This window comes from Pogona vitticeps, chromosome 4 (assembly GCF_051106095.1).
Source record: "Pogona vitticeps strain Pit_001003342236 chromosome 4, PviZW2.1, whole genome shotgun sequence".
NCBI classification, from domain to species: Eukaryota; Metazoa; Chordata; class Lepidosauria; order Squamata; family Agamidae; genus Pogona; species Pogona vitticeps.
In genome coordinates, this window is record NC_135786.1 from 116,769,632 (window position 1) to 116,796,702 (window position 27,071).

Here is a 27,071-nt window from a genome sequence, read left to right on the forward strand (position 1 = left end):
ACGAAGGCCAAAGGGGGCGGGCCGTCTCGTCGGGTTCGTTCGGTGCGGCGGTGGAAGCGGCTTCCGAAGCCGGGGTGGAGTTGCGGGAAACGAGGTGCCCGTTACGGAGCGAGGGTTGTGCGGACATCCTCCCGGCCGGGCTGGAAGGTAAAGGGTGGGGAAGGAGAGGTGGGCTCGAGTGGGCAGACAAGGTCGGGAGCGGCTCTGAATCTCCTCAAGGGGGTTGCGACGGGGGGCGGGGGAGAGAATCTACGAAGAAAAAAAAAGCCCGCCGGCTTTGCCGCCCCTCCGGTTTAAAGACCGACAAACACCGCCACCGCCCCCCTTCCAAGGCTTCTGAGGAGCCACAGGCGTGGAGAGATCTCCGGCGTTTACAGTCATCCGGATATTTACTCATGAGTCAGCCAGGATGGCTTCAGAGAGGCGTGTAGCAGAGGAAAGGGTAGACCAAGAAATGTCCTGTTGGGCACATCCACACGTTTCGAAGATTTTTCTGGTTCCACGAGTGGCCTTCTCTCCCTCCCTCCCGCCTTCGTTTTGCCTCGGCCGTCGGAGGAGGAGGAGGCGGGGAAGAGAGCATCCCTCCTGACCGCCCGCGCCCCCCACTCTCCGCCCGGGGGTTTGGCTGGACAAGTAGTCAGCCTTCGTGTTGTGTGTTTAAGAGTTTCATACATAGTACGTAATAGAATCAGTCAGGTTGTGTTGTTGCTGTTGTTTAAAAGGTCCAGGGCCCCCTGTGAATTTACAGTTTGACTTCCAGCAGTAAGTGGCGGGAGACAAGCGGAGAGACGAAGGCAGCGATTATTAGAAGAAAGTCAACAATCTCCAACAGGTTTATAGGGGAATGATGAGACTTCCACCAGCCACAGGCATGGCAAAAATAATGATAAGCAATAGCATCCAGTGGCAGTGAAATGCAAAAAAAAAAAAAAAGCAGTTTGTGATGATACAGATCAGGCTTTACTGTAATTAAATTGTCACACACAATATGGTTTCATTTCATTGCCTTTTGACCCCACTGTTTATCAGTATCTCTCACTCTTTGTACCCTTCAAGGTAAAGGTAAAGGTTCCCCTTGACAATTTTTGTCCAGTCGTGTTCGACTCTAGGGGGCGGTGCTCATCCCCGTTTCCAAGCCATAGAGCCAGCGTTTTGTCCGAAGACAATCTTCCGTGGTCACATGGCCAGTGCAACTTAGACACAGAACGCTGTTACCTTCCCACCGAGGTGGCCCTATTTAGCTACTTGCATTTGCATGCTTTCGAACCGCTAGGTTGGCGGGAGCTGGGACAAGCGGCGGGCGCTCACTCCGTCGCGTGGATTCGATCTTACGACTGCTTGGTCTTCTGACCCTGCAGCACAGGCTTCTGCGGTTTAGCCCGCAGCGCCACCACGTCCCTTCCTTGTACCCTTCAAAGTAAGTAAATAAGAATTTGCTGATTTCTTTAAGGTGTCAGATATTACAAGAATGCTGATCTGTTTCTTTGGAAATAAAAATAAGAATGTGGACAGGTTAGGGGAAATGTTTTACTGTTATATCACAAAGTAACAGAATGAGATTCAGGTATTCCATTTGGAGCCCTCCAGTGTTTTCCAATGATTTTTTTCTGTCTTTTCTTTCTTAAATGTTAAGTGGTGGGTAGGAAGGTGGAATAACTAAACATTCTGAGCACTAAAGAACCATCTGTCTGGAAGCTCCATTGCTTTTTAATGTCTGTTTTTCCACTATGTACAGTATATAAAAATTGCTTTTCTCATGGTTGTCATATTCCTATTTAAATACCTGTTTCCTTTAGCAGTTGTATCACATGGCATTCTGTAATCTCAAAAGACCTCTTGGTAAACTTTCCTCTCCCTGGTTTGTCAAGTGTACAGACGTTTTGAACTGTTTAAAATTCTCTTGTGGTGATTGCAACATTTTTCCACTTCCCTTTTGCAAAATCTTGTTGGAATTATAGATTAAAAGACTGACTCTTCATCATCATAAATTCTTGTGAATCCAAATTAGCCCAAGAGGTGTTTTGTAGAGAGAGGTTTGTTGTTGTTTTCCTGAACCTGGCCCCTCCAGAGGGTTTTGAAAAGGTGGCTGAATTAGTCTGCTTCAGCATATATCACAAAAGCAAATGTATTATGGCACCTTTAAGACAACATATTTATTTCAGTTTGAGTTTCCATGGGTTAAGACTCCATGCATCTGAGGAAGTGGATGGTAATCCACAAATATTTTAATACAATTTAATTATTTTAAAATATTTGTATACTTACTGTTTTAACTTTTAAATATTTCCTTGGATCTTTTTTAAGGAGAAAGATGGGATAAAACTATTTTAAATGAATAAATAAGAACTCACATTGAAATACTTTTACCTGAAATATATCTGTTAGTCTTAAAGTCATCATAATAGTTTTGTTTTGTTTTATGATACATTTCTGGAGATGAAAGATTACAATTCCTGCCATTGCCAGGTAGGGTTTCAAGTTGAGAAAGTCAAAGACCACCACCGTGATAGTAGCATAATAGCTGAGGGAGGACTTTGGACTTTGAATTGAGTTAGACAGTCAATGGCAGTAAACATCTGTAGCATCTCAGAGATAGGAATCTGTAACCATCCAGATATTACTGCAGTTCTCATTACCTCCCATTATTGGCTATGCTGACGGTGGTTGACAGGGTCTGCAGTCTTAACAACATCAGGTAAGCAATGTCTTTCTACTTATGTATGCCCATATACTGGGCATCCTGAATTTTAGCCCAGTGTAGATAAAATTAATTTTAAAAAAATGTGTATTCCAGATTTTTATTTGCTTCTCAAAGTCATATTTAAGAATTCTTTTAAAAACAGCATTTTTTAAAAAATAGAACTCTACTTCTCTGACAAGAGTTTCTTTTCTGGAGATTTTTGTTTCATTGTTTGAGTGTTAATTAAATGCTTCCAACCTGAAGGCTTACACTGGACATGAGTGTCAACCTATGAGAAGTGCCATCTGGAAAAAAAGCAGAACTAAAAATTACCCTGCTTTTAGGAATCTTGAAAAGGTATGGATAGTTATGGCAAAAGGCACTGAACTAAGCAAGATGAGTTTTACATGGTATGGATGGTATGGAAAGTGCTGATAAAATCTGTGCAGAACCCAGTACTCCTACAAGAACAAATAATAATGCACCATCTAGGCAAGTTTCCCCACTCCCTCCCAGCTATTACTGTTCTGACATATATGTGCAGTTTAGGTATATATGCCCAAAAGCAGCTGTGAATCTCTTGTGTGGTTTGATACGAAGCTGAAAAAGAAATTTTCAAGAGATTTGATTATGTTACCTTGTTGCGCCTTATAAAGTACAGTGATGCATCGACTTACGAACTTAGTTGATTCTGGAACTCCGGTCGTAACTCGAAATGGTCATAAATCAAAGCACCATTTCCCATAGGAATGCATTGAAATGCAATTAATCTGTTCTGGCCGAAGGAAAAAAATCACCAAAAAACCCATCAACCACTGCAAGACCCATCAGAAACGTGATTAATCCGTTCTGGCCGAAGGGGGGGGGAGAGAAAAGCAAACCATGCAAGACCCTTCAGAAATGCAAAAAAAGCAAAGCAAAAAGCAAGCAAAGCGTGCAAGACCCATTGGAAATGCAAAAAAGGTAAAGCAGAAAGCAAGCAAAGCATTCAAGACCCATTGGAAATGCAAAAAAGGCAAAGCAAAAAGCAAGCAAAGCATTCAAGACCCATTGGAAATGCAAAAAAGGCAAAGCAAAAAGAAAGCAAACCATGCAAGACCCATTGGAAATGCAAAAAAGCAAAGCAAAAAGCAAGCAAACCATGCAAGACCCATTGGAAATGCAAAAAAAGCAAAGCGGAAAGCAAACAAACCCCCAAGACCCATAGGAACTGGAAAAAAACCTCAAAAGCAAACAAACCCCCAAGACCCATCGGAAATGGGGGAAAAAACACAAGAAACTAACAAGCCCTATAAGACCCTTCACAGCATCGAAAGATAATCCCACCACCCAGCCCAAAACCACGCTGCAAAACCCACCCAAAACAGTTTTTAGAAAGCAGAAAGCAGCACCTTACCCTACTAGGCAGTTCGAAGCCTCCTCCAGTCGCACTCACTCTAACCATTGGGGCAAAAGAGCTAAAAAAGAAGCAGCCTCTTCGCCTACCAACAGTTAGCAATTTGAATTCCCCCCTTTCCCTGCCTTTTTCTGTTTGTAACTGGAAGCTCTGGCTGCAAGTCGAAGCAAAATTTTGTGGCCGGAGCTGGTCATAACTCGAAATGGTCATAAGTCAGGACATTCGTAACTCGAGGCACCAGTGTAACAGCTTTTATTTGCTATAAACTTCCACAAATTATAATCCAATGTGTTGCATAGGCAGAAAGTTTGTTTAATGTGATCACCTTTTCAGATATGTTTACATTCCCACAACTACTGTGTAGTTAATGTCTATTATTTATGGTCATTACTGTTTGCATTGGTTTTCTCATTACTAGTGACTGTGTTTATTGCTTGTACTTCTTTTTTTATAATTCTTTCTCATGTAGCCTTTTCTCTAAATTCTCTGTAAAATTATCTGAATTCAGGATATGATACATGCAAACACTGTGGTCTAAAAATAAGTTATAGGAAATGGACTGTTTTATTATGCCTCTGGCTTTTTAATGTAACAAAGCTTTTTGTGGCCAGTTGACTTTTAACAGAAGAATAGGTTAATGGATATTATTTTGTTTTGTGGACTAATACGGGGCTGAATTATCTTTGTGAAGAATAGTCAAGTGGGTTACCTGGTCACATTTGCATGACATGCAGGTAAAGTAGCTTCGATTGAACCAGACTTGAGGAAAATGCAGTTCTTATAATATATGTGCACTTTTCATTCTTAAATTCTAGGCATCACAATTCAGAATATTTAAATTAGAGTAGGAAAAGAAAGCATGGAAGCAAGTCAACAGATTCAAATACCATGTTTCAGATCCTGGAACTCTCCTGCTTTTATATAGCAAGGTTTGTTAAACGGATGAGTTAAAAGTTTTCACACTTCAAGGAAAACCGTTCTTGAATCAAAGTGTTTCAGAGGAAGTGTGAGAGATCTCTATTGGAGCGCCTTGTGCTAGACTCTTAAACAAGTTTACAGCAAGCCATTTGCGGAATTACCTAAACAAGTTTTTAAAAAGGCTTCAGGCACCATCACAGAAAGAGGGAAGGAGGGCATGAGTGCACTCTGTGCCTCATTATCTTTCCTAAACACTGAAATATTTCACAAGTACTGAAAGTGATAGATTTTACATCACTAGGGAAGATTTTCTTTGACAAATTTGAATGAACAATTATAATAGCAGAGGACATCTCCCACTTGGATTTTTGTGACAGTCAGAATCAGCTGGAACAAGTGCATTGAAAGAGAAACCATGTTAAGGGTGTGATGAAATAAATTTGCGTTTGGAACTACTGTAGTAGTATATCACAAGGCTTTCTTTGGTTTTATAGCCTTCATCAGTCTGAAGATTTCTCATTAAAAATGTTCACTGGCATTTGCTAGGAACTTGGAAGTACAGTAAAGCATAATAGCTCCTTGGTCACTGAACAGGTGAGTTGCTTGAGACTTAATATTTTTCTCCCTCTGCCTTATAGTGTGCTAGACAATTATCATGGTGGGTGAAGAAAATATCTCCATAAGAAATCGTCGATCTTCATACAGAACAGCAGAAGAGAAAGATGACTTTTCGAGGAGGCTTGAAGGAAACTGGTCTTTCTCTAACTCAACCAATGGTGAGGGTTCTTCATTAATAAATAAATCACATGATTAAAGTTGATTGATCAGATCCTTTCATCAGTTCAATATTACTAAATCTGTATGTGGGGAAAAACACACTTTCTGTTTGTTTTTAAATGGGTCTTGTATCTCAGTAAGCACTGGCCCAGCTCAGGCACCATGAAAAACTAGGATTTACAACCATAGCTTAGAGCTTCTGGTTTGAATTTCCAGTTCTTCTCTCTTTACAGCAATCAATTTCATGCATTCATTTCTGTGTTGAGGGTGCATCTGCTTCTAGGAGATGGACGGTGGCAATCTAGTTATGGCTTGTCAAGCAAGACATTTATGCCAAACTCTCTTTAAATGTTCTTATTCTGAGTTTTGTAGCCAGAAGTCTGATTTGTGCAACAATCTTAGAAGAGGAAATTTTTACTTTGCTTGAGGAAGAAGGGAATGCCTCTTCTAAGACTATATCTGCTAGCATATTTTCTAGTAAATATTTGTAGTAAGGACACAGATGTCTTTCTGTACTCCATACTGTTTAAATTTCTGAATACTTTTAAAAAATTAAGTCAGTTGGGCTGATTTATTGAAAAAATCTTCAATTTGGTGACTTTTAGATGATTTATGTTAGAACCTCACATGGCTTAGGTAGAAAAACTGTGTGATACTGAGTTTATATTTTGTTTATTGTCAGTATCTTTGACTTGTAGTCTGCACTTTAGTAATTTTATTTATTTATTTATTTATTTTATTTATATCCCGCCTATCTAGTCGCGAAGGACTACTCTAGGCGGCTTACAACAAAGTTAAAATACAATAAAAATAAAACAACAAATTACAAAACAGGTAAAAGTAAAAAGACAATAAAAAATAAGGAAATCAAAAATAATCTGGTGAGAAGGCCTGCCGAAACATCCAGGTCTTTAGTAGATTCTTGAAAGTGCCCAGCGAGGGAGCTCCGCGAATGTCAGGAGGTAAATTATTCCACAGGCGAGGAGCCACCGCCGAGAAGGCCCTATTTCTTGTTTTCTCTTTTCGGGCCTCCCTCGGCGTTAGGCTCCTCAGCCTCACCTCCTGGCTCGCCCGTGTGACCCGGGTAGAACTTGGTGGGAGAAGGCGCTCCGCCAGGTATCGAGGCCCTAAACCGTTTAGGGCTTTATACGTAAGCATTAGCACTTTGAAGTCGATGCGGAACCTGATGGGCAGCCAATGCAATGCGGCCAGAGTGGGCGAAATATGTTGGAATTTTTTCACTCCACTGAGTAATCTGGCCGCCGCATTCTGTATTAGTAAGCTAATTGTAATTCCTTTAGCTTTTTGTTTGTGTTCTTTTCTGCTCTTGTGCAAAAGTTGCTCTTCATTTCACAGATGCAGAAGTGAAGCAGAGACAAATGAGTCATTCCGTGGCTGTTGTGCTGGCTTTGAGCTCAGTCCAAATCCCAGTCAGTCTCCATCATTTGGATGATGATTGTAAACTATCTCTGTACTGTGATCAGTACTGTGTCATGTGCTACAGTGAACTATACGCTAAACTTTGCTTCAAGAGTTCAGTGCTCCAAGTTAGGCAAAGGAAGTCACATGTTTCTTGTTAGTGATGACTTGCATAATGACAAGGTTGTGGATTCTAAATTCGTTTTCTGGTATGAGTCATTTTTTATTAACCTTGACAAATAATAGTCCAAGTTTCTGAATCTTGCTTTCTCTGTGTGTGTTTGTTTTAGTTCACTGTGTTAGGTAATATATTAACCATACAGTCACAGAGTAATTGCCTCAATTACTCTGTTTTGGTCTCAAGAACTGAGGTGTAAAAATTCCAGACCTTGTTGCAGAGACAATAGAGACCCAGTCTCAAGAAGATCCCTTTCTCCTCTATGTTCTAAAACAGAGATATAACATCAGTTTTAGGACTCTTGTCTGTAATTTTTCTGCACTGACCAAGAAGGAAATGTGCTTAGCCTGAGGAAGTGGATTTCATCCATGAAAACTTCCTATTTAGTTATTTTTAGTCGTCCAATACAGTGGTGCCTCAATTTGAGAACGTCCCTACATACGAACAATTCGAGTTAAGAACGGCTCCATTCGCAAAAAGTTGCTTCAACTTGAGAACGGAGCCTCAACTTAAGAACCATAAAAAGGGGGGGGGGAAACTTTCCTGCTCCCTTTTTTTTACCTAAGTTCACCTTGGGTCAAAAGAAGAAAAAATAATAAAAATTTGCCCCCTAGTGGTAGATACGGATTAACTGGCTTTGCATTAGTTCCTGTGGGAACTCATGTTTCAACGTAAGAACGGCGCCTCTACATAAGAACGAAAAACAGCAGATACGGATTAAATGGTTTTCAATGCATTCCTATGGGAAATGGTGCTTCGACTTAAGAACATTTCGACTTAAAAATGCAGTCCCAATACGGATTAAGTTCTTAAGTCGAGTTATCACTGTAAAAGGTATCGCCACTCTTGCATTTGTGTAATCTTGGGTACCAAACAGCCTTTGTCTTGCCTTATTTGTTTGTTTGTTTTAAATGTTTATTTCAAGAGAAAAATCTGTAGGTAGGATCGAATGGTTAATTTCACTGCTTCTGTTAGCAGAAGAGGGAACATGAGCAATTCATGCTCTCCTTACCAGCTGATTCTGGCTGGCACACCATTCAGAGTAAAATTTTGAGCTGTGTGCAGGACTATAGCAGAGTGGTGGAGAGTACTGAGAGAGAAATTTCCATTGTATTAGCAGATGTCTGCTAGCCTAATGTTGTATTAAAATGTCTAAAATAAAATATACATCTATATTTTATGTTTAAACAGCAATGGAAACCAGGGTTTGAAGCATAGTAGATAAAAACAGATGATTTAAAAAAAATCTAATGTTTGAATCAGAAAAAAATCCAATTTTAAACATTTTAATAATGATTTAAATCAAATTCACCCTATTTGAATCTGGTTTCATATTCTAATTATCTGGAAAGTAGTCTTATCTACGGACTCTTGTAAATGTCACTACTTGGACTCTGGCACATAGCCAGGAGCTTTGTATATTCTGCATTAAAGTAGTTTTAATTCTGTGTCTCTAGGCAATCCTAACTCTGTGCTAATAAAAACTTAATTCTGTGTTTTCATAGGCTACTTGTGGAATTCTGAGAGTTGTAGTCCAAGAACGTAAACATGCCAATCCTATAAATTAATCACAATTGTATGATTGCATTTATTTTTAATAATCCTATGGTTACTATTTTACACAGTTTATTCTGGGTTTGCTAATGATGGAGCTGGCCAGTGATTGATACAGGACACTGAAGCACTGTGGAAACCTTATACAGCTCCTGATTTTTAGATGTTAATATTTGCACAACATTCAAGATACCGTATTTTTCTGTGTATAAGACACTACTTTTTCCTAAAATCATTACACTAAAAATGGAGGGGCGTCTTTAACACAGAAGTAAGCTAAGATAGCTGAAGAGAGAACAAAATTGCACATACCTTGCCTCTGTAAACAGGCTTCCTTCAGTCACGAAGCTTAGCTTCCTACAGTCAGGAGACTTAGCTTCCTCCAATCATGAGCCTTATGGAACTGATGTCAGCTGATCATGAACAAACCAATTGAAACACACCTCTTTGGAGGTGGAGCCTGTAGGCTCAGGTTCAACAGGGATTAAAATGTCTGACATTCTGAGCCCAGAGATAAGTTTTCTTAATGTTTTGGTTAGAAAAGGGGTGTGTGTGTTATAAATGGAAAAATACGGTATATCTTGGCTTATTTGCTCTCTTAAACAATGGAGAAGGAAATAGAAATGCTACCAAGAGTCTCTGAAAGCAGAATTCCATACGCAGTGGTATTTGGGCCCTTTTTCTGAAGCCTGAAGAAGTTGTAGGTAAAGCAAACATTTCCAGGAGCTGATAAGTTATCACTTGTTCCTGTCATAACATCCAAAGTCCTGTGGATAAATCCCAAGAGCTATTAGAAGCTGGTGTTTCTAACAGAGTGATCCATGGACCCTCTATGTTTCTGACACGGGGCAAATATCTGGAACTAGCTATATGTTAGATAAGTGCTAAGAAAACACTGAACCCTTCTGCCCTGATAAAAGTGTACCAGGTAATGTGACAGCAGGTAGATTTTTTTTCTGTGCATAAGGAAAAAATGCCAATTTTAATTCTACAGTTAAAACAAATGTCTTAAAAAGTGGGCATAGCTATACAGTATTTATTTTATATTTAAAATATTTTTATTTTATATATCTTCATGTAACCTGCCTTCTTAATTTCAGTGCAAACTTTATGCTTTTGGTTGACTGTTTTTGGAACATGGGAAATTGAATGAAATCATTTTCAGGGAAAATGCTTGTCAGGAAAAAGACTAGGCTAGAACTAATGATTACTAGTTTCCAATGAGGAGGAAGTGTCTCTTGCCCAAACATAGCATCATCTTCCCAGGGAGCACCAGCCCCTTAACAGTTGTTTGCATCAGTTAACTTCAGTTTGAACATTTATTTGTGAAAAGCCACTTGTCTACAATGAATAGGAATCCACTCTATTCAGAGAAGCTTTTGTAACTTGAATGTGTTGGGCCTTTTAAAATTTCATTTCAGTCTGTTCAGTAAATGAGTAACACATATATTACTCATTTACTGAACAGACTGAAATGAAATGTGTGTGGACAGGCAAGTGACTGAAAAATCTTTCTCTGTGTTTTGTTTTTCATATTTCTGTGGGCTAGCAGTCTATGCTGAAGAAAATACACTAATTATTTGTTTTTCTCTTAGGTCGAATTGGTGCTGAACATGTAATGAGGAAGATGCAGCTCTCAGCAGAAGCTGAGGTAAAACTACTGTATTTGAATATTAGTTTGAGTATCTGTTGGCAAAGAAAAGTACCCAAATAGTATGAAGCTCTCCTATGTTTCTGTGCTTAATATCATTCTCTTACTTTATGGTAGAACTTCACTCTTGCTGATAGAACTTGCAGCTGATATTAATTTTTGTAAAATGTTTCTAGGCATAACGCTCTTACATTGTTCGTGTGTGCGTGTGCATGAGAGAGAGAGAGAGAGAGAAGGAGAAGATACTGTAGAAGTCTTTGGAGCCACCCTCCATTCAGTTAATGAGACATGGCAGTTGCAAACGCATACAAAAAACAACAAAAACCATTCAAAGTTTGCAAGATTTGGAAGTGTCTTCCAGCAGCAGCAATGAGCCACCCTTTCCAGACCAGTTTCGAAACAATCATAGGGTTGGTGCTAGGCAAGATCAGGCAACATTTGCTCAATATGCACCAGTGTGCACTGATAGCAGGATCTCTGTAGCCTGTCTTCCCTTCCTTTCTCTTGCCATTCTTTTTTTTTCACACTGTGTTGATCGGATACCCAATAGTAACAGATTATACAACTCTCAGGTCTAAAAATACTGCCTTTGGTTAGCGAAACAGGACATAGAGGAAACTTGAAATTCCTGTCACACTTGTTTGTTCTTGGGAGGATAGTATGCAAAAGGTTTTAACCATTACAACTTCTGCTTTTGAAGAATGGTAGAAGTGCAGAATATCAATTTTTGATATTTAGTCACATTTTTGCCATGCAAGATATTTAATAACACTCATTTAGTCACACACTTGCCATGCTTTTAATATGAGAAATCCTGAATGAAAAGGTTTTCAAATTGAATTTCTTTAGCCATTGTTCTTTCCATCAGTGATACACTACTTGTTTTGGAAATTACATAAAACATATAAATTGGAATTAACTTTTTCTGGCCACAGCTTTATAACTGTGCCTCTCTCTATTCCTGACAAATGTTTTGTCTGTCGTTTCCCTTTTATGATTTAAATAATTCTTTGGTCCAAGATATGTTCATTTTGGGGGAAAGGTAAGGCAGCTGAAATACCAAATGCAGCCATATTCCAAATTAAGCATATTTTCCTAAAAGTACTCCATTGATTCATAACATCAGACTGGAAAACAGACAGAAACACTTTCTGCACTAAATGCTTTCTGAGAAAGCTGGCCACTACAGGCTGTTGATTCCAAATCAAGCAAAGGGCAATTCCAATTATGCCACATGATCTAACTTCTAATTTATATACTGTATGTATATATAACTGCTGCATATTGGATAAAATCCTGCTGCGCAACTATGAGGGCAGAAGGTAAATGGTGTAAGCAGTCACTCACTTCCATTCGACATGTAAGAGCTATCAACTTTGATTCTCAGAGACATGTGCACCTGCTAGCTTAATTTACACCTATGAATCTCAGTGGGGACTCTTAAATTGCCAGCTGTACACAAGTGAATATTATAGTATGTATTTTCCATCTGCATAGAACAGCCACAGAATTGGAACACTAGTTAACCTAGAACTGCTAGATAGCTCAGTGGTTTAAGCCTGAGGCTATGGAGCCAAAGGTTGGGAGTTCAGTTCCTCACTGTGCTTCCTTGACAGGGGCTGGACTCAATGATCCATAGGGTCCCTTCCAGCTCTTCAGTTCTAAGATTATTATTACATTGTTTATCAACACCTATAAAGCTGTGACCAGTTTGACTATTTTAGTATTAGCAAGGGAAAGATCTGGGACTCTCTTGTGCAAGCATGAGCTTTCTATTTATGATTACATCTGGTTAGTGAAAGTAGCCTGGGAAACACATTACTGCACTTGCAAGGCTTTATGCATCATTGGACCTAACAGGATCCTGGTCTCAGGAACAGAAACCTTGGCTAATCTACTCCAGATTGTCCAGTGATACATAAGTAGACCCTGATTCACTTTTCCATCTCTGTTAAACTTTGCAGTAGCCCTGAAGTAGAATACAAACGTTTTGTGCATAATATAAAATGGAAATTCCAGATATTGTACACGCAGCGAAAGCTCTACCAATTAGGTTAATAAGAGTTCAGTTTAGAGTAAATTATGTGCCCATATGATCTTATTCCTGATTTGACATTCTCTTTTGGCATGATGTTGGAAGATAAAGGGTAGTGGGCAACATCAGCATGTAAACTCAGGATGCAGATGCTGAAGCTGCTATTTATTTTCTCTCTTCCCTTTCTTCCTTGCATCTACCAGCAGTTGAAGCCAGCTTTCATGAAAGGGGTTGACAGTCACTTCACAGAATTTGTAAATGGCTTGATTGCGAAGTCTGTGCTGCTGGAGTCTTCACCATCCACTTTCCCTGCTTCTTGTCAAGAAAAAGACAGCTTCATAAACAAGTATGTTGATTCTTGGCTTAACCTATAACAATTGATTTCTTTTATGCCGACCCCTCAATACTGATATATATATATATTTTTCCATAGAGAATCAAGAGCACCTCCAGAACATGGAAAAGTTTTTGTTATTAGGAAGTCTCTCTTGGAGTAAGTACATTCATTTAATGAGAGTGCAACTTTGCTTATGTAAGTGTTGCCTCGTTTTATTAGAAGAATACAGTTAAAGCACAGCATGGCACGAAAAGTTCCATCTTTCACCTGTTCCAACCATTGAATCATTTTTTCTCTTTATACTTGTGTTGACCAGAAGTAGGCATTTGTAACAGAGTTAGTGCTGTTGAGTGGCCTAACCAATTAGCCAGGAATGAAGCTCAGAATAATCAGAGTTCATATTTAAAGAGACTGTCCTATTATGCAGGAAATGTTCTACAGTTATTGGTCAGCAATCTGTTTTGCTTAGCAGTGCAACCTGCCTTATCAATCGTCATGTGCTCTAATAAAGTCTGCATCATTTAACACCCATGGGTGTTCATAGTCCAGGGGAGCTGGGTGCCCTAATCTTGCTTCTACCATATCAGACTTGTCTGTCCATCTAGTCCAATATGTCTGCTTTGTCTGGCAGCATTTTTTCAGAATCCCACGCAAAGATCTTTCTGTCGTCATGTGACTGGAGCTTTCTGAATTGGAGAGTGGACCTCTGTCGCAGAGTTATCTCCCTTAATGAGGAGCAATAGTTTTATAACAAAGTGGGGATTTGTTATAGCCGTCCTCTTCCTGCTATTTGCTATCGTTCACCTCTCCTGTATTATGAAAGAAACCATGAACACATTTTACCACATTCTGATTAAACTTTGGTAACAGAGCTTGAGTTCCAATGAAATTTATTTGATTCCTTGCTCTGGCCTGTACACTCCCTGCTTCCAGTCCTTGTGCTAGTTAGAAATGCCCAGATTTTTTCAATATTTTGATCTCCAGTTAGAATTCTGCTCAGTTCTCCTTGATGTAAATTATGGTTTTAGCCTTCCCTTTGATAGCAGAGTGTCTTGTTTTCTTCCTGGTTTTGAGATAAATAACCTTCCAAGGACATGTCCCTGCAATACTGACACTCAAGGCCAGGAAGAGCATAATGATGAGCCTTGCTCTTGCTTTCTTAACTAACAATGTTACTTGTTGTGTTTGTTTGAGTTGAAGGTTCTGTCAGATTTTTATAACTACAGATATGCTGGGCACAAGTGATAGTTCTGAAGGATGCTGCTCAGAATCTTTGGTTTGGTTTGGAATGGTTGGGGAGGGGCTTCCATTTTGTTGGCCCAAAACTGCTTCTTAGGTAGACTTTCCTTTTCCCCAAAGTATATTTTTATTTTAAATGATGATGGCAAACAATGAAACATAGATGCTCAAATATTCTTGCCATGGCTGTTAGCAATGTATTTCTTAATTTCTGTTAAGATAGAAGAAATTCACCCGAAGTTCTGGCCTTTGAGCAGGGTTTAACCTATGTATTTCTCTGCCAAACCTGATCCACTTTACCAGTTCTGGAGGGAGACTGCATCTAGCTTTGGGAAAATAATTCTGTAGCTTTAGTTAGTGACTGGAGAAGGGAACAACGTTTCTGTTCCAGAATTACGGAAGAACTGCCTTTTCTCCCTATATACATAAGCATGAAGAGATAATTCTGAATGGAAAAGGGGTGGTCCCTGTCTCCCTTCACAAAGAAGCATGGAATATGTTCCCTGCTATGTCTTTGGCATAGGTGGTGGAGGTTTGAGTAAAGAGGGGGTGTCATCAAGCCTTCAAGAAGTAATCTAGAAAGAAATTTAGTCTCTGGGTCAGAATAGTTTACCTCTCCTGTTTTGATACCTTTGATTGTTTCAGTAAAGCTAAAAAAGGAGCATATGTAGGAAAGGATGTATATTTGTGACCACTGATCTAAAATGCAGTCATATATTTCAGCAAGTCTAAAAGTGAAGTTTTTCAGCCTCATTGCCAGAAGACTGAAGTGATTATCTTTTGGAAAAGATTGCACAGTATTTCTGGAAACTGGATAATATGATTATAGAACAGTTGCAGACATTTGAGTGTTTAGATGTGGTTTTAGAGCTCTAGAGGCAGACATTATAGTCTCCACATCAAAGTAATTTAACATAAAAATTATCGCACAGCTTCTTTATGGGTCACAGGTGTGGACCAATCAGAATAGGAATTCATTGAATGTCTGGTTTTTGTTATATGCTGTCAAGTCACTTTTCCTTATGAAAAATCTATGAATTTGTGAACTTCAAAAGGAAGTTGTAAATGTTACAAATGTCTAGAGTTCAACCACAGGAAGCCATAGTCATTGTAGCATGTCTTGTAAAATTACAATGGCAGGAATCTTGTATGTGTGTTTTTCAGAACTGTTTTACTCTGTAACTTAAACATGTTTTCCTCTTAGTGAGCTATTTGAAGTGGATCACATCCAGACCATCTACAACATGTTCATTGCTATCCTCATCTTGTTCATTCTCAGCACACTTGTGGTAGACTTCATTGATGAAGGGAGGTAAGAATTTTGAAGGGGCTAGTAGATTTTTAATTAAAGTTATTTGTCACACTTACATCACTATAGTCATAGGAACTAAAAAGAAGTACAGTGAGTATTGGAAGTGCAAAAAGGCAACACTAACCAACTTCCTGAAATTATTGCTTTTTAAATACATTACGTACAGCCTCCAACTGGTTGTTCAAAAGTATCTTGGTGAAATCATTGAAAAGGAAGTGGGCGAGTACTTGACTGCAGTTAGGATCCCAGGTAACACTACAGCTGCCACACTGAGTTTTGCTTTTAGTACTTGTGTTACGATGAGGCAAGAACCACATCTGTCCTGTCACTCAAGACATAATGGGAGTGTGATTTTCTTGCAGTCAAGGAATTTGGAGGAAAACACATTGCATTAATTGTGCAATGGAAATAACTACTATGTACACTAAACAAATTTCTCCTTTCAAGATCCTTAGTACATTTTGGTGCCCCTAAAGCTACAAGCACTTTCTGTTTCTGTTCTAGCTAAAGAGGAAATTGTGTTTAAAGAAAAGTAGCATTTTGTGAATAACATGGGCAGTAGGTCCTTAAGAGTAAGCACTGCCAGATACTTTTTTTCTGGAACAAGGGAGGTGCTAATCAGAAATAGCTTGTTTGTTTTTAGGGGAACTAGGACATCCCTAGTGCAGATTGTGTTCAAACAGCTGTGTCAATCACACAGGGAAAAAAACCACACATACTAAATGAGAATTCAGTTCTTACTGTACCCACTGAAATTAAATATGCCAGTAAAAATATGTTAGCCACTAAGTTGCAGAAAACAATGCCAATGCCCAAGCACTGTCCATGTAGTTTCAGACATCAGTTATAAAATTGTGCTGAATGTTTCTTTTTATCTGTGAATTTTGAGGAAATTCTGGTATCTTTTGAACTGCATGTGTTCATAAAGCCCAAAAAACTTTATCTGAACCACCTGGGACCTGCTGGTATGCTTTTGTGCTTGTCTGTACCTTTCTACCTGGTTGGGGGTGAGGAGCCTATGGCTACAGAGAGAACACATCAGGATCTGTTTCTTGTGTAAGCATGCTTAGGATTGACTCAATGACTATATCTAGGAGTATGTCTCAAACTCATGAGGCTTACTTCTATCTAGGTTGACATTTTTAGGCAACCTCTAGACATTACACTTTTTTCATGTGACCATTGAAAATCAAGGTTCAGCATATAGAATTTCAGAAGATACACCATAAAAATATCAGCTTGGCATATTACATCAGATGAAAGACAGGTTTGCCTCAAATTTTTGCTTGTTACAGACCCAATCCTGGGTCTCTGGCAAGTGCATATTGTATGATACATGTGCTTGCTTTCACAATTTATAGTGTAAAGATTAATATATATTCCTGAGGATATTTACGACTTTAAAAATGCAGGAGTGATCCTTTTTGATAAGGAGATCAGAAACTGTTACTGATTCTGCCTAGAAAAATATGCTTTGACCGAATGAATGAGGTGTAATTTTTTGTTTTGTTTGAATGTCTTTGAAGGTTGGTGCTAGAGTTTGATCTTCTGGTCTACGCTTTTGGCGGGTTTTCAGTTGTTGCTTTTACTTGGCTTTATATGTTCCTGTCTACGCTGGTTATGCCATATGGACTCTTTATCCAGTGGGCCAAAGGTTATCACAGTTCCTTCCACAAGATCATCCGCTCCTCCTCCTTTGGCGTTCTCTTCATGATATTCCAGACAGTTTGGCTTGGATTTATTCCTACATACATTACATTGACCTATGAACTGCCACCTGCTTCATCAGCCATAGTTATAATGGAACAGGTGAGTTTCAGTGCCTAAAAGGCAGTATAAGGGAATGGAATATAAATTCATTTTTCATGAAAATACAGTAAAACAATTAAGTATTCAATTGTTTCATAAAGCTTCAATTATCAAAATATTGTTTTTTAGCATGTATTTTATGATACTGGAGCATCTTTCATTCAGTGGCTGAAATTCTGTGCCATGCAACATGGATAATGTCATCAACCACGACTGTTTGGGAGTAATAAAAAACTTCCTAGTCCCCACCCCCTCCCAGGTTCTGAAAATGCATAGGGAGCCCTTTCGTCTTGGGAAAGTCTTTGGTAGCTGCAGAATAAGAACATAAAGAAGAGCTCTGCTGGATCTGGCCAAGGGCCCATCTAGTCCACCTTCCTGTATCTCACAGTGGCACCACCAGATGCCTCTATGAGCACATGAGACAACTAGATCTCCTGATACCCCTCCTCTGCATTTGGCATTTTGAGGTACCTTCCTTTTAAGCCTGGAAATTATACATCTCGATCATGGCTTGTCACCTGCACTGGACTTTTCCTCCATGAATCTGTCCAATCCTTTTTAAAGGCATCTAGGCCAGATGCCATCACCACATTTGTGGCAAGGAGTTCCACAGACTAACAACATGCTAGGTAAAGAAGAATTTTCTTTTGTCTGTTCTCACTCTTTGTTGTTGTTTAGTCGTTAAGTCGTGTCCAACTCTTCGTGTCCTCATGGACCACAGCACGCCAGGCCCTCCTGTCTTCCACTGCCTGCCGGAGTTGGGTCAAATTCTTGTTGGTCGCTTCAGTGACACTGTCCATCCATCTCGTCCTCTGTCGTCCCCTTCTCCTCTTGCCTTCACACTTTCTAACATCAGGGTCTTTTCCAGGGAGTCTTCTCTTCTCATGAGATGGCCAAAGTATTGGAGCCTCAGCTTCAGGATCTGTCCTTCCAGTGAGCACTCAGGGTTGATTTCCTTCAAAATGGAGAGGTGTGTTCTCTTTGTAATCCACGGGACTCTCAAGAGCCTCCTCCAGCACCACAATTCAAAAGCATCAATTCTTCGACGGTCAGCCTTCTTTATGGTCCAGCTCTCACTTCCATACATCACTACTGGAAAAAACATAGCTTTGACTATGTGGACCTTTGTCAGCAAGGTGATGTCTCTGCTTTTTAAGATGCTGTCAAGGTTTGTCATTGCTTTCCTCCCGAGAAGCAGGCATCTTTTAATTTAATGGCTGCTGTCACCATCTGCAGTGATCATGGAGCCCCGGAAAGTAAAATCTGTCACTGCCTCCATATCTTCCCCTTCTATTTGCCAGGAGGTGATGGGACCAGTGGCCATGATCTTAGTTTTTGACCTTCAGACCATTTTATGCACTCTACTTTTTCACCCTCATTAAGAGGTTCCTTAATTCCTCCGCACTTTCTACCATCAGAGTGGCATCATCTACATATCTGAGGTTGTTGATATTTCTTTCGGCAATCTTAATTCCGTTTTGGGATTCCTCCAGTCAGGCCTTTCACCTCATGTATTCTGCATATAAGTTAAATAAGCCGGGGGACAATATACAGCCTTGACGTATTCCTTTCCCAATTTTGAACCAATCAGTTGTTCCATATCCAGTTCTAACTGTTGCTTCCTGTCCCACGTATAGATTTCTCAGCAGACAGATAAGGTGGTCAGACACTCCCGTTTCTTTAACAACTTGCCGTAGTTTGCTGTGGTCCACACAGTCAAAGGCTTTTGCGTAGTCGATGAAGCAGAAGTACAGTGGTGCCCCGCATAGAGACGTTAATCCGTTCCAGGAAAAACGTCGCTATCCGGAAACGTCGCTATACGGGGCTAAAAACCCCATAGGAACGCATTAAACTCCGTTTAATGCGTTCCTATGGGGACAAAACTCACCGCTAAGCAGAAATCCTCAATCCGGCTGCCATTTTCGCCACCTCGGTAAGCGAGGAATCGGCGTGAACCCGCTGCGGGTGGCCATTTTCTTCATCCGGCGGCCATTTTGGAACCGCCGATCAGCTGTTTAAAAACATTGCAATGCGAAGATCGCTAAGTGAAACGCTTACTGATCATCGCAATGTGATGTTTACCCTATCTAAACATCGCAATGCGATTGCTTTTTCGATTGCAAAATCCGCATTGCTATGCAGATTCGTAGTTAAACGGTGCGCTCGTTATGCGAGGCACCACTGTAGATGTTTTTCTGGAACACTCTGGCTTTCTCCATAATCCAGCACATGTTAGCAGTTTGGTCTCTAGTTTCTCTGCCTCTTCGGAATCCAGCTTGTACTTCTGGGCGTTTTTGTTCCACATACTTCTCACCCTCCCAACACTGAATTGGAGTGGACGTCCCCTTGTTCTGGTATTGCTTGAGAGGGAAAAGAGCTTCCCTCTATCCATTTCATCCATCCCCTACATAATTTTATACTGTATATCTCAGTCATGTCCCCTCCAGGCACCTTTTCTCTAGACTAAAGAGCCCCAAACGTTGTAGCCTTTCCTCATAAGGGAGGTGGCCCGACCCAGTCATAATTTTAGTCACTCTCTTCTGCACCTTTTCCAGTTCCACAATGTATTTTTTGAGGTGCGGCAACCAGAACTGGACGCAATACTTCAGTTGCAGCCTTACCAGCGTTTTGTAGAATGACATTATAATGTTGGCTGTTTTATTTTCAGTCCCCTTTTTAATAATCCCTAGCATGAAATTGGCCTTCTTCACTGCCACCACACACTGGGTTGACACTTTTATCGAGCTGTCCACCAGCACACCAAGATCTCTTTCCTGATCCGTTATGGACAGCTCAGAACCCATTAGCTGATAACTAAAGTTTGGATTTTTTTTGCCCCAATGTGCATTACTTTACATTTTCTTACATTAAAATGCATTTGCCATTTTGCCACCCATTCTCCCAGTTTGGAGAGATCTTCTGGAGCTCTTCACAATCCGTTCTGGTCTTCACCACCCGGAAGAGTTTTGTGTCATCTGCAAACTTGGCCACCTCACTACTTATCCTGATCTCCAGGTCATTGATGAACAGGTTGAAAAGCACTGGTCCTAGGACAGATCCCTGGGGCACACTGCCCTTCACCTCTCTTCATTGTGAAAACTGCCCATTGACATCTACTCTCTGTATCCTGGTTCTCAACCAATTCTCAGTCCATAAGAGGAACTGCCCTCTTATCCTAAGACTGTGGAGTTTTCTCAGCAGTCTTTGGTGAGGGACCGCGTCAAACGTCTTCTGGAAATCCAGATAGACAATATCCACTGGTTTGCCCGCATCCACATGCCTGTTGACCTTTTCAAAGAATTCTAAAAGGTTTATGAGGCAAGACTTACCCTTACAGAAGCCATGCTGATTTTCCCTCAGCAAGGCTTTTTCTTCTATGTGTTTTAAGATTTTATCTAGGATGAGGCTTTCCACCATCTTCCCTGGAACAGACATTAGGCTAACCGGCCTGTAGTTTGCTGAGTCCCCCCTTCTCTTTTAAAAGCTTATTCTCCAGTTCTGTGGCACTGTGGCCGTTTTTATTTTCTCTCCCCCCGCCTCGCATACCCACCCACCCATCCACATGGCCATCTTTTGAAACCCTTCTCTTTCAATGGCCACTTGAGATGAAGTGTGTGCTAAACAAAGACAGTTTTCTCAGTGATAGCACCTTTGCCCTTTTCAGGGAGTAAGCAGCCCAAGACATACTGCTGCTTACGGAAATGAACAAAATGGCACTTTGTTCTATTCCTTCAACAGTAACAACAACAAAAGAGTGGACTGGCACTTGACTCTTCTATAGCATGAAGTAACTGAATATCATTCTGTTACCACACTTGAGGACAGCAGGCTGGTTTACAGAGTGAGGACAAGCTGAGAAGGAAGACGGCCCTCAAGGGTGAGGGAGAGGTGGTTGCTATTGCCACTCTGTACCTGGCACTTTTAAAGGTTGCCTCACTTTGCCTGGTGGAAAGTCTGGCCCTGCCAGCAAGACTTGCCTAGTTCTCAGTTTGCTTACTAAGTGTTGGGTTTTTATTATTTTTAAATTAGATTCTGTAAGTCAGCCACCTGCCCACTCACCATTTAGGGGATCACCACAATAATTAATGAAAGAGAACTTATCCTTTGCCTTGTTTCTTTGAGCTGTTGCTAAAACCATTTTCTTGAAGATTTCAAAGACTTCTCGTTTTTCCAAATCTCCTTGCAGGTGCGCTTCATTATGAAAGCCTACTCTTTAATCAGGGAAAATGTTCCTCGAGTTGTCTCCTGTCCCACTCAGAAGTCAAGTGAGTAATTTTATCCAGCTAGATTTCTGTTGTTTTATAAACAAGGACATCCTGTCCTCTTGCTATTCCAAGCATAGGCTATCTGTTCCTTATTCAAAGGTTTATCGATTCAGTCAACATTACAATTATTCTGTGTCCTACAAGACTGCTGTATTGCTGGTGTCCTAAGGCTTATTGGTGTAACAGTACACTTTTAGTCAATCACAGATAATCCTAGACTTTGGATTGGTATCAGCTGTCATAATTGCTGAGAGGGTGAAGATAACCAACTGCAATTTTTCATTTTCTTTAATACAGTGGTGCCTCGCTTTACGATCGCTCCGTTTAATGATGAAACCACATTACGATGAACTTTTTGTGATCGCTTCACGATGTTTTCTATGGGGGAATTTGGCTTTGTGATGATCGGTTCCCTGCTTCGGGAACCAATTCTTCGCAAAATGATGGTTTTAGAACAGCTGATTGCGGTTTCAAAATGGCCGCTGGGTAAACAAAATGGCCCCCGCTGTTTTCTGGGACTGATTCCTCGCTGCACAGGCAGCGAAAATGGCCGCCCTATGGAGGATCTTCGCTGGACGGTGAGTTTTAAGCCCATCGGAATGCATTAAACGGGTTTTAATGCGTTTCTATGGGCTTTTTAATTTCGCTTTACGACGTTTTCGTTCTACAGCGATTTCGCTGGAACGAATTAACGTCGTAATGCGAGGCACCACTGTATGGGAGCCTAGGAAGAGTGGATCTTTGCACAGACTTTCTAAGTAGTCTTGATAACTTTTTAAAGAAATTGGCTAAGAGTAATAGGATGTGAATAGAAAAAAGCAATCTTTTTTTTACCGTGCTGCTACGATAAAAATGATTATTGCTTAATGTATATCCTATAAATAAAGTAGGTGATTATAGGAAGTGAGACAGGCATCGTGGCTTTATTTTTTAGTATATATTATAACCTGGTGTTAAATTATTGTTTCCTGCTTACTTTTTCAGACTCTCTTCAACTTCCTCGGGTTTCTCAATATTTGTATTTTCTCTTTGCTCCCACTCTTATTTACAGAGATGATTATCCCAGGTAATGTAAATATGAATAAACCTGCATGAATTAACTTCTCAGAATAGTAGAATATTTTATTATATAGATCCCTTCATTTCAACTTGCATGTGTGTTGACAAAGTTATAGCCAGGTCTCAACATTCATCAGTCACTAGATCTACTATGATGGGTGTCGAATCTGTGGCTCTCTGGCTCTTGGATTGCAACTTCCACCAGCTTTCGTCATTGACAGTGCTGACTAGCTGTTGATTGGAGATTCAGTGCAGCAACATCTGGAGGGCTACCCGTTTCCCACCCCTGTCCATTGGGCCTGTCTAAATGTTAGAGCTGCTATGAGAAAGCAACCCCACAGTGTAAGACCTGTGCCTCTTGAGAGTTCTGATATCCTTTTTCACAGGATGTACAGAGTCTTAAGTCACTCCTCCAGTATGAGAGTCCCTGGTTCCCTTTTTTGTTCCACTGTTTATCTTCCTCTTACCCCTCCTCTTGGCAGCTGATACATTTTTTGAGTTTCCGGAAGGGGGCAGGAACATTTCCAACAAGCAGACTGATCAATCACATGGTGAGTGTAATGTGCTCCCAGATGACTCTTTTAGTATCCACCTGTGGGAGGATATTCGTATACAAAAAACCATTGAATGAGCAGTCTTTTTATGAGAGCAGCAAACATCTGCCTGCTGCTAGTTGTGTGTGATAATTTCTCCTATAAATGGAGCACTCAGGATCAGTGTCCTTGTGAAAGTCTTGTTTCGGGTTTCTTGCCTGAACTAGACCTAGAAAAGTTTGAGGAATAATACTCACAAGAATGCTGATTTCAGTATGTAGGAGGAGGAGATAGCATTTTCTCTGTGTTGAAAGGGGACATTCTATATTTGAATGCCTCCACAAACAGAAAGCAGTGCATCAGGCTTTCACTTCCTCTCTTGACTGATTTCCCCCCTAAAATGGGGACTTCTTGCGCAGCTTTGGAAAGTTCCTTTCACAAGTATGACTTTTTGATATAAGGATAAGTTCCAATAGAAAGCTCTTCTCCCTTTTATGAAGTGCTTTAGCCCCACAAAGGTTGTCAAACTTTTTTTTGAAATATTTGAATCAGCTGTGAATTTAGCAGAATGACAGAAAAAGGACTAGAGGCTTCTCGTAATGAATTGGGGTTGTGAAATGCAATAGCAGTTGTTCTTGCTCTAGCACTGAACTGATATAATTTCTTACTGTTCTTGAGGCAGGACTGTGTGGACATTTTACAAATACAGCTAACTGTCATGAAACTTGACAATTTTTGAAACAAATCTCATGGCATGGCTTGACTTGAATGCCCAGTGTCTTGACGGGGAGTACAGCAAGTGTTGAGTCTTGCTAGTTTGTGTTTTTTTAAATGCTGCTAGTCCTCTTGTTTGTGATGCTGATTTAACACACACAAAACCAGAGTTTGGCTTTACATATTTGTTTTCTGTATTTTAGGTTTGTCTATATGTCTCCCAGAGCTTTGTTCCATTCCCCCAGTAGCAGTCCCTACTACCCTCATTTATTTCTCTTTTCTTGCACTGGTGTTTTTAATAGCAAGCATATCAGCAATAAATATGCAACAACCCAATTTAGAATCTACCATGCAAATTGAATGAAGTCATAGAGATAAACTAGATTTCCCTACAGTAAGATTTCATTAAAATTATTGTATTTTGTTTGTACTAAAACAGATATTGGATTGTTGACAGCCCAGTCCAAAATTCACTTAGTAATGCTGCAGCCTCACTTTTTTTTTCAGGACTCCCACAAGAAGATGGAGCTATGTAGCTACTAAGTTTGCACAGGTTAGTAATTATTTTTGGTAGAGCAACAACGAGAGAGATAGCTAGTGGAAAAACTGGCCAAAGCTGGCTGCTTCCTTAGGTATTTGTGGCTTGATTTCTTTTCTCCTTGTCTGCTTATATCTTCCAGGAAACCTTAAAATATTCAAAAGGCAGGGCTTGGTTTAAATCTAGCTGCTTTTGATGTTTGATTGATGTAACTGCAGCCAGATTCTGAAGAAAGTAATTACTTCTAAGTAGACTGGCATGATTCCCCATTTGTAGTGTAGATCTATGAACCTTGACAACTGGTATGACACTACTTTTTAATGTTGCTTTTATAGTGAATAGTTCTTTCCCCCCCCCCTTCCCCCGTCCAGGTACTTGGTTCTCTCTTTTATGCTTACTACATCTTTGTGCGACTCTGTATTCCTATATATCGGAATTACAGTCAGGAGAACTTCAATCTACGAGGTCTGGTCCTTTGCATTTTCAACTCCATTCTTCCAGGTGAGTTCTTTTGTGCCTTTTTTAAAAATAATTTTATAGGTTGGGTGTAGGGATAGGGGACAGGTTTTGTGCCTTTTTATTTATTTTATTTATTTATTTATTTATTTATTTATTTATTTATTTATTTATTTGATTGATTGATTGATTGATTGATTGATTGATTGATTGATTGATTGATTGATTGACTGATTTTTATCCCGCCTATCTGGACCAACGGTCCAACGGTTTCAATCAGTATGATGACAGCTGTAATAGTAGCAAACCTTGGCAAGAAATGAATGGAGCAATAATTGTTGGACTTTGTCCTTGGTTCAGCTCCTAGCGCTGCAGTCTACCAAAATTTCTGTTACTGAAAGAATACGGAAAAAACCCTAAAGGTGAATGACACAGATCAATCAAGCTCAATCTTTTAGGCTATTCCCCAAGAATGTACTTTGTAAAATCATCCTTAGCAATATTTGTGTATATTTGTAGTATATAAATATATATGAACCTTCTTCATCCATTATGTTTTAGTTCGATGTGGGGTTGTGCACAGTCGTTTCCTCCTTTACTGCAATACATTAGTGTTATGATGCAAATGCAGTAATGTTTTGTTTTTGCTTTCCCAGGTGTGTTGATTTTGCTCCTGGTCTTTTTTTCATTTCTTCACTGCTGGCTTAATGCTTTTGCTGAGATGTTGTGTTTTGGAGACAGAATGTTCTATAAGGTAAGTGAGGTACAAGACCCATAGCCTTGATGCTGTTTTCTAAAGCTTTTGCTTACAGTTCCCTAGCACAAAATTGAAGAGGCAGGGGAGGAGATGCTAAATGTTCACTTACAGAAATGTTGAATGCGCTATACTGATATACCACTAAGCAAAGGCTTCTCTGCCCTATCAGACATTTGATGACATAAACAGCAATGTAAACTGCAGTGGGGCAGTTTTTATAAATTAGCAGAACTGCTTTACAATGTTTTGTCTATGTTGATAAATACTGGAGCCTTCGAATGTCCACATTCCAAGTGATTGTAAAGGCTGGTTCTGAAATTGCTGCTTTTGCTCCAGGCCAGTGATGGTCAACTTGTGCTGCCTAGAGGACAGAAGCAGAAATAGATTTCAAACTTTGACCAGCAGCTGTATTTTCATTTTATGAGTGTATTTTTCAGGCTTGTTTCTCCATGGAAGTGCTTTCCTTTTAATGTCATTTGAATTAGCCTTGGCAAAACTGGATTTAAGCCTTTGAGAATTAGCTACAAACAATATAATTGGAGATGGGCATAAACTACTGGAGGCAGTGCCCAGAGGAGCTGAGGCAGGAAAGCTGACTTGCTCCCTCCAAGTGGGCATCCACCAGAGGAGGTGAGGCTTGGAAGTGCTGAACACTTATTTGGCCAGTAAATTAACTGCATAAACCAGTGGTTCATGCTCATCTCTAATTACAACATGAATTACTTAGGGGAGTTGTGAGGAAGAAGGATGCAGGTGGTGGTGATTACAAATGAACTAGAATAGATTAGACATACACACTGAAATGTACTCTTGAATTAAACAAATACAGATATGGATGTTGCACTGCTTGGAAAAATATTTGAATAGCCAGGCCATAATTGGCACTGTGATTCTCAGGTCTGTACTTGTCTGACACCCCCTCCTTCCCTCTTACAGGACTGGTGGAATTCAACATCTTTTGCCAACTTTTACCGAACTTGGAATGTGGTGGTACATGACTGGTTGTATTATTATGTATACAGGGATTTCCTTTGGGTAAGCAGCAACCCGTTAAAGCCCTCTTTTAATCACATTGGATAAATAGTACAGCTTTCTTCATAGGCCTGGGAAAAAAATTCACAGTAGCATTTCCAAGTGAGAAAAAGGCAAAGATATAGAAGCCTGCATTTGCACGTGTAATGAACAGGCAATTAATAGCTGTTCACAGAATGTTTGTTGGCATTGTCTCATTGATTCACTTCCCCTCTTTCTTTCCCTGTCTTGGCCAGTTCTTTGGAAAAAAATTCAAGGCGGCTGCAATGCTGTTAGTCTTCACTGTTTCTGCTATTGTGCATGAATACGTCCTCGATGTTTGTTTTGGTTACTTTTATCCAGTCCTCTTCTGCATCTACATGGGTTTCGGAAGTAAGTACCAAATATACTTTCCAGCAGTAGTATTGGCAGA

General features: G+C 40.0%; 1 protein-coding gene and 1 long non-coding RNA gene across 5 annotated transcripts in view; one reads left to right on the plus strand and one right to left on the minus strand.

Moving 5' to 3' along the window:
- LOC144588873 (uncharacterized) overlaps nucleotides 1-27,071 on the minus strand; it is a 550,407-nt gene that overhangs the window by 172,169 nt on the left and 351,167 nt on the right. The gene's annotated exons all lie outside the window — the stretch shown is intronic.
- SOAT1 (sterol O-acyltransferase 1) overlaps nucleotides 7-27,071 on the plus strand; it is a 32,555-nt gene continuing 5,490 nt past the window's right edge. Inside the window, exons 1-15 of one of the 4 annotated variants that reach the window (XM_072998161.2) lie at nucleotides 69-147; nucleotides 1,274-1,417; nucleotides 5,633-5,770; nucleotides 10,518-10,573; nucleotides 12,812-12,954; nucleotides 13,042-13,101; nucleotides 15,389-15,496; nucleotides 17,023-17,305; nucleotides 21,492-21,570; nucleotides 22,555-22,636; nucleotides 24,384-24,429; nucleotides 24,786-24,915; nucleotides 25,527-25,624; nucleotides 26,564-26,662; nucleotides 26,896-27,031. In XM_072998161.2, the coding sequence (XP_072854262.2) occupies nucleotides 5,650-5,770; nucleotides 10,518-10,573; nucleotides 12,812-12,954; nucleotides 13,042-13,101; nucleotides 15,389-15,496; nucleotides 17,023-17,305; nucleotides 21,492-21,570; nucleotides 22,555-22,636; nucleotides 24,384-24,429; nucleotides 24,786-24,915; nucleotides 25,527-25,624; nucleotides 26,564-26,662; nucleotides 26,896-27,031 (1,441 nt within the window). In that variant the 5' untranslated portion in view covers nucleotides 69-147; nucleotides 1,274-1,417; nucleotides 5,633-5,649. Of the gene's footprint in view, nucleotides 148-1,273; nucleotides 1,418-1,437; nucleotides 2,696-5,632; nucleotides 5,771-10,517; nucleotides 10,574-12,811; nucleotides 12,955-13,041; nucleotides 13,102-15,388; nucleotides 15,497-17,022; nucleotides 17,306-21,491; nucleotides 21,571-22,554; nucleotides 22,637-24,383; nucleotides 24,430-24,785; nucleotides 24,916-25,526; nucleotides 25,625-26,563; nucleotides 26,663-26,895; nucleotides 27,032-27,071 lie in introns of those variants that run through there. The other 3 variants (XM_020789725.3, XM_020789727.3, XM_078392362.1) reach the window with 3 other exon arrangements.